The 7345-nt window shown below is 40.5% G+C and overlaps 1 protein-coding gene across 2 annotated transcripts; it reads right to left on the bottom strand.

Annotated features, from left to right (window-relative positions):
• Positions 1–3188: 3188 nt before the first annotated feature.
• On the bottom strand, positions 3189–7254 carry LOC127611168 (histamine N-methyltransferase-like). Of its 2 annotated transcripts, XM_052081536.1 has the most exons (7): positions 6391–7231; positions 6168–6305; positions 5772–5824; positions 5271–5378; positions 4866–4987; positions 4279–4372; positions 3189–3972 (listed from the first exon to the last, which is right to left on the bottom strand). In XM_052081536.1, the coding sequence occupies exons 2-7, from the start codon at positions 6299–6301 to the stop codon at positions 3623–3625; spliced, it is 861 nt and encodes a 286-aa protein (XP_051937496.1). In that variant the 5' UTR covers positions 6302–6305; positions 6391–7231; the 3' UTR covers positions 3189–3622. The 2 variants fall into 2 exon arrangements, with proteins under 2 accessions (XP_051937496.1, XP_051937497.1); XM_052081537.1 differs by lacking the exons at positions 4279–4372; positions 4866–4987 and having other exon boundaries at positions 6391–7254.
• Between the last annotated feature and the right edge of the window lie 91 nt (positions 7255–7345).

Raw genomic sequence — 7345 nt, 5'->3', positions numbered from 1 at the left:
GCTGTTTATTGCCCGGGTCTTATTCTTGCCATTGAGCTGGCTTCTTAGGACTTGCCTCACTCACTGGAGGTATTTGGCCGTAGCTGCTTTCCTTGTTGCCAGTTCGAGGTTGCCATTGGCTTGTGGTATACCGAGGTACTTGTAGCTGTCCTCAATGTCTGCTATTGTTCCTTCAGGGAGTGAGACCCCTTCAGTGCGGACTACCTTTCCTCTCTTAGTCACCATCCGACTACATTTCTCTAGCCCGAATGACATCCCGATGTCACTGCTGTAGATCCAGGTTGTATGTATCAGGGAGTCAATGTCCCTTTCACGCTTAGCATACAGCTTTATGTCATCCATGTAGAGGAGGTGACTGATTGTAGCTCAATTTCTGAGGCGGCTCTTCTCTCAGGGTCACCAGCCATTGTGCCCTGCTGTTATGTGCAACCTCCTTCTCCCATATGCCTCTCCAGTACCTTTCAGTTTCCAGTCTTGGTGGGTCAGCTCTGTTGTTAGGACCTGCCACTGAGGGTACACTTTTGCAGGTTGTGTTGCGAACAGCCTGTTTATTCGTCTGGCCTCATTCTCTTTCGTGTACCGCTTTAGGCGGCTGGACAAGGCTTGGAGCCTTTGTTTGGCAGTTTCGAGTGCTTCAGGTATGGTCATCTGGATGTACCTCTCGGGTATCGGCCTTTTCATCACACCTCTCTGGGCCTCCGTCAATTGACTCACATCTTTCCGAGCCGCCTTGATCTTAGCCTCCAACCGTCTTTTCCATGGTGGGTAATGTATCTCATGGCTTCCATGGTTGCTCTTATAGCCAAGAATCTCATATATGTATATATATATATATTCATCTTCCTCACCGCTTGATCCTCACTAGGGTCGCGGAGGGTGCTGGAGCCTATCCCAGCTGTCTCCGGGCAGTAGGCGGGGGACACCCTGAATCGGTTGCCAGCCAATCACAAGGCACACAGAGACAAACAAATATATATATAATATATACATATATAATGATGGGATTTGCTCATTAGCCTGAGCCAGAGTCGAAAGGTTCATCTGTGGTCGCCGGCCAGATGGAGTGAAGCAGGTTGGCTTCTTTTCGGATGAAGAACTTCATTGAAAGGTGTCTCAAAATCAGTGGGTTGGCACGTGAGCTACATCTGACATGCTTGGTTAGGACGGATGGATTTCACACGCCATTATCATAATAGAGACAATTACAACAAAACGGTGCCCATGTCATGTCATAGTTTGAGATGAGCTGTGAAAATGTATTTATCTTCTGCGATAAGACGCCAAGTAGCACAGTTCTTGAAGAGAATTAGCGTCGGTGTGTTGAGGTTGATTATCTCAGTGACTAATACTCTGTCTCTTGGTGGTGCGTGAGGGCCCAGTGAGGACCGCCTTTAATGAAGCCTGAGCAGGTGCTGAAAACGCACTGACATCGGCAGGGGATGGAGAAGGGGGAGGGGGATGTTGAGGGTAGTGCATGGACAAGAATTTCTGATGAATTTCAATTACTGAGCTAATAAAGCTAATGAGGTAAATGAGCAGCCAGAACACATTTACCAGATAGCCCGAGACATAACCTGAGGAGCTTGACATGTGTTGTTTGTGGATGTGGAGTCACATCATAACCAAAATGTTACCTTTCAAAGTCGGCCATCAATTTTAACATGTTTTTGGTGAACGTTAATGCTCATTAGTGTTTTTCTCTATGAGGCGTCTGTTGTGTGAAAGTTAAGTCGTTGTGCCCTCTGGCGAGGAGCTTGTAAAGCACACCGATGCAGTTTGCGCCATTCTTGCACATGCACCGCCATCTGCTGGCATTCAGGTGAAAAACAGTTGCTTTGGTCAAAGGTACTGTTTCTTTTACAAGCAGGGGTGCCCATCACGTCGATCGCGATCGACCGGTAGCTCCGGACAGGCCCCAAGTCGATGGCAAGGAGTGTAAAGGAAAACAAACAAACAAACAAACAATCGGGTATCTCTGTGCATGTTAGTAATATACTTTTTGTGTTAATGCACACTGCACCATAATCATCCTATCAGTGTCACTTTCGCAAAAAGTATTTAAAAACAAAATAAAATACAGCAGATCAACTTTAACTTATGGTGGTGTGTGACTTGCGTCACCAGAATTTGTTAGCGCTTAGCCGGCTGCAATTGCAGCTTGCGATCAGACCTGTTGCGCTATATCTTTTATTTTTATTATTATTGCCATTCAGAATGTGTTTCGTCTGCATTTTCTGGATTGTTCATCCTAGGGGCAGTTATGGCTGTTGTTCATCATGGCATGTACCTACAAGTACGTTCGTAGGTGCCCCTGCGCGGTAACCGGTCGATTGCGGGAGGTTGGTTGATCGAAAAGTAGATCTTAGGTCAAAAAAGTTTGGGTAAGATAAGATAAGATATCCTTTATTCGTCCCACACTGGGGAAATTTACAGCCTCCAGCAGCAAGAATGTATGTAGAAAGAAGAAAGGAGAAAGAGAAAAAAAACAACAAACATCTTTCAATTAAATACAATATGAACACAATGGATAAATCGCAGTACTATTTACAATTTTCCTTCACATCATTTAATTATTATTATTATTATGATTGTTATTTTTTATTCATCAGCCTGACAGCAGTCGGTAGGAACGAGCGTCGGTATCTCTCCTTATTGCAGCGCGGGTGTAACAGTCTCTGGCTGAAGGAGCTACCAAGTGCTGTCAGGGCTGGGTACCCCTGTTTTAAAGCATCCAGTTCATATGTGGTCGATATCTGGGGTCCTCAAGAGCCTGTTTTTGATCCATGCCTTTACTTATGCCTCAGAGGGTGTGTTCCCTGGTCAACAATAGATCGTCCTGCACAGCAAGCAGTCGTTGACTCATCTTGTGGCCTAACAGTTTATAGTGCCACTCTTCCCCTTGAATGAGGCAATCTTTTGTGTGGAGAGATGGAAGGACATTGTTATAAGCAGACAAAAGGTGATGCCTCAAGCCTCATCCCCTGTCTTAGAGTCAGACATAAAAAGTGTCTTTCAAACCAGCGGTGTCTGGAATCTGTTGCCGAATGCCCCTGCTTCTGGATGCAAACAAACTGACGATTTTGCACCTGAAGAAGCTGCCCACTGATGTTATGACATGTGTCTTGTGCAGTGGCTGCTTAGTCTTTCCAAAGTAGATGTCTTATTATGGAATTATGAACAGTTCAAAATAACAATCAGTGTTTGAACAACTCTTTAATTTCATGCAAGAAAGAGAAACAGTGTCAGGAAAAGCCTATTAGAACAGCAGAAATCTATTAGTGTTATTCAGAGGCACTAAAAATGTAGAAAGGTTGTGCGCTGGCTCCCATTTAACTATGAGTTTGAAGTGGTTAGTTATTCTGGATACATTCCCAATTAGAAGAGCACACACAGGCCTTATTTCAGATGTCTTTCTTTCCATGTCCTCTCTAAATTTATTAGTATTTTTTTCAATTGAGTTGTACATGTTAAATGTACCTAGTTAAACAAAAAATGCTATTTTTTTACTTAAATACAGTTTAACAGAGTGCGCTACATTCAACTCAACACTTTTTCGGGGCGATAGGCCAGTTTTCTTTTTAAGTTAGCTGATGAATGATGCCTATCACTCCAGAGGACAAAATCAAGCATGCACAAATACACAACTCAAACAATTGTCGAAAAGTATCTTGCCATCTTTTTCAGTGCTACACTTGCTCCTGATAAGTTTCAGTATGTCAGATCTTATTTGTGGCGTGAACGACTTGTAAAAATCAGGTGTTGAAGTAAGGTAACAAAGCAGACCCTGTCCGATCGTGCTGTTTGGATCAAAGCACTCAGTGATGTCAAAGGTGTTGGGGATGGAATACTCTTCGTATTTCAGACCCAGAGTCTTGAGGGAGGCCAGGACATCTTCAGATGAGCGATACCGAGGGGTCTCATTGTCTTCCAGCTCCTCTGAAGTCCTCCACAGGGTGTCCCAGCTACGACCGGCTGTATCACAATAGTCATTTGAATTAAAATTCAAAGTTACAGCATCAGAAGAAGCATTTTTCAATTAACCCTTTTATTTTTCTGTCGAAGCAACAAGCAGCTGTACATTAAGAATGTAGTTGATCTATGCTGACTCATCTGCTTGTGAGCTAAAATTATGTCTGGTTTTTAATTTTTAATTTTTTTTAATTTTGAAGCCTGTGTATTTTTTGTCTGTGTGGCGGAGATACTGGAGACAATGACACTGACAATTAAAATAAATATGAAAACCACAAGAGGTGACACGTGAGAGACTCTGGGCCTTACTTTTTTCTATTATAATCACAAGGCTGCCGTTCTTCTTGAGAATGCTGTGATAGAATTTGATACTTTCTGTCAGGTCATCAACGTAGTAAATCATCTGTAAAGCAAAGGATTGAGAGGAATATTCACTTCACAAAACAACAGTTAAAATTTGAATTGCTGTCGGGATATGCTGTAATAATTGTGGTGAAATTGTTCGAGGAAAAATGTACTAAAAATTGTGGGCTGAAGGAACCGTAAACTATTTTTATGTTACAAGAAGTAAAATACTCTACATCTCTTGAGCAAAATCTTTTGCCTTATTGGCTATTTCCGGCTTCCTCCTGTTGGATGCCAAACTCTCTGAGTGCTCCAAATAAAACTACGCCGCTAAAAAAACATTTCTGTTTTGCTAAATCCTGCACGCAACAAACATCATTGAAATTTTGTAATAAATGAACTGATTAGCTTCCCATTTTTGCCTTTAAAGATAACTATCAATTGGTAATTGAAAAAAACCCTGCAAATTAGTTGATTAAAAAAAAGACAAATTCCCATCATGAATACATAGATACAGACGAATAGAAAGAGAACAGACTGATAGATAATACCTGAATCAGGTGAATGAAGTCATATGTCTTCAAGCCGTTGATTTGCTTTATGTAATCCTCACTTGACATAACATGCCAAGTGAATGGAATCTTCTGAAGGCTTTCAGTCTTTCTTACCAATGCTGGAAATGCAATACAGTAAGAAACCAACCATCATTAAAAAAATCACTGTTTATTTGAACAGGTGATTGGACACGGGAAAAGGAAATATGGACAAAACGATTTTTCAGTGTCGGATTCAAAACACACATCGTGGCTCCATTTAAATGTTGGGTGGACTCAAACTATTTAAAAGAAGCTGCTTATAAATGATATGTATTATTATTATTATTATTATTGACGAGGTGCACGAAAAAAAAATAGACAACTTCCTACATCTAAAGCCTCACGTCGTGTTGCCCATACCTTTGAAGTTGGCAAGCAGTTCAACGCTTCCTTCGACAATGTCGGCAGTGATGGGAAGAGTGGAGAAGGTGGACTGTAAGAGAGACAGGATCTGGACATCCACTTCGCCTGCACCCAGTCAAGAAATAAGCTCCTTAAAGTGAGCTTGCATACAGCATATTAAAAGTAACTGAGGTTACATTTATGAAGCATCTAGTCTGAATAATTTGGAATCCCAGATGGATTCTGTTCATTGAATAGATAAAAAAAAGACAATAAAATAAGAATGCAATGACACTGTGAAATGCTGTTAGAATTGTATAGTCTGCAAAGCCATGAAGATCTCTGAATGTCATTTGTGGTTGGATAGTTTGTCCTCATTTGGTTCCCGGGCTAAACTTGAGCTGACTCTGGGCGAGAGGCGTCGCGTATGCTTAACTGGTTGCCATCCAATCGCAGCCATCACATTTACAGTCAGGAAAAAGTGAACTGTTGCTGCATTTCACTCGTCATATACTGTACCTCCACCACTTCCCACACCGAGAACAGCCAGCTCGTTTTTATCTGCTGCCATTCTGCACCAACACACAGAAAAAAAAAGAAAAAAATCATACTGTATCAAGTTACAGAACATTGTATCAAGGAGAATGACACGATTTTGTAACAACTGATCAATCAAATGTACAGTGGTCAGGTTTTAAAATTCAGTAAATTATTTTACTGCTCATCAAGCGATTTTGGTGCAATAAATACATTTAGACAATGTTTTTTTCATGTACAATATATATTTTAGTTATTGAAATTCAAAGATCTTCGAGATATATTTTTTTTAAACAGTAGTTGTGTGGATAATTGATATCTGGTAGAATCAATGTTTGACCTGTTCATTTCATCACATAATAAATGACGTTTTGCTACCTCTTGAACTCAGCTGGGAGGTGATCCTCGAGAAAACGGACAACAGCTGTGTGCTCGTCCGAATTTTGCAGATAGAACTGAAAAACTCGGGCAGCACTGCCCTCAAAGATGGTTGACTTGGTCCTTGCTTCCATAATTCTGAATTATTAAAATAACAGCATGGTCATACAATATCAGAACAATCTTGTAATTGAAAATGTTATTGCATTCATCACTCCTTTACCTTAACGCTCCTCTGTGTTGAATACCAGTCAAGTCAGTCAACTCCAGGGAAAGCTAATTATATTGGAGCGATTCAAATGAGCAATTTCAAAATAAAATCCAGCATTTTCATAATCATCCATCCATCCAATCCATGCATTCATTTTGGGATCTGCTTATCCTCACAGGGGTTGCAGGATTCCGTAATCATGTTTTCGACATTAAATAAAATATGTCACTATATCATATATTCCCTTTTAATGTTCACGGTTGAAAGGAGATTACAGATAGGCAGAACAGTCAAACAAATACACACGAAACACGCCAATCAGGTTTAACCGGAACCCTGGAAAAAATAAAAACAAAAAATAAACATGATTTGTTGTTGTATAACTATTGATACACTTATAAGGCTTCCGGAACCAAGTTAATAGTACAATGGGAACGGCACATTGAATAGTATGCATAGGCGGGTACATTGAATACTACACGATGCATATGCCCTTCCTGTGTACATAGTGCATAATTGTAAGACAGAGGACACACACACACACACACACACACACACACACACACATGCCGTCAAACCAGATGTTAGATGTAGACTTGTTGCACACAGTTACACAGTGAAGAAAACATACATTGTGCAATACCTCCCACAACTATAAATTTGTTAACTTTTGTACTCGTAGCTACGATATCGTAGCTCAGGAGTACTATTTAAAATTGCTTCTTTCAGCTCTCCAGATTATCATTCTTTGCCAGTACCCTTGGTAAATTGTACCTGAAACGTTGTTTTTTTTGTTTTTTACAACAGCCACCTGGCTGACATCCAGCCCTGCTAATAGACACTGAAAAAGACGACGAGTAACATTTACTTAAATAATTCTCGTAAATATTTGCACTCACTTTAAGTAAATTATTCATGTATGTCCTACTCATCATAGTAACATTTACAAGAAACTAAAGATTATATA

Source organism: Hippocampus zosterae, chromosome 12 (assembly GCF_025434085.1).
Source record: "Hippocampus zosterae strain Florida chromosome 12, ASM2543408v3, whole genome shotgun sequence".
Taxonomy (NCBI): domain Eukaryota; kingdom Metazoa; phylum Chordata; class Actinopteri; order Syngnathiformes; family Syngnathidae; genus Hippocampus; species Hippocampus zosterae.
Note: the sequence above shows the minus strand (reverse complement) of the source record. Positions and strands in the feature narration are given on the sequence as shown.

Excerpts from the sequence above, each read along its gene's own strand:
- LOC127611168 (XM_052081536.1), bottom strand. The coding sequence starts at position 6,301 with ATGGAAGCAAGGACCAAGTCAACCATCTTTGAGGGCAGTGCTGCCCGA. Across the intron at positions 4,988-5,270 it reads ACTGCTTGCCAACTTCAAAG|CATTGGTAAGAAAGACTGAA; the intron begins GTATGGGCAACA and ends TTGCATTTCCAG. Across the intron at positions 3,973-4,278 it reads TGTGATTATAATAGAAAAAA|CCGGTCGTAGCTGGGACACC; the intron begins GTAAGGCCCAGA and ends ATTGTGATACAG.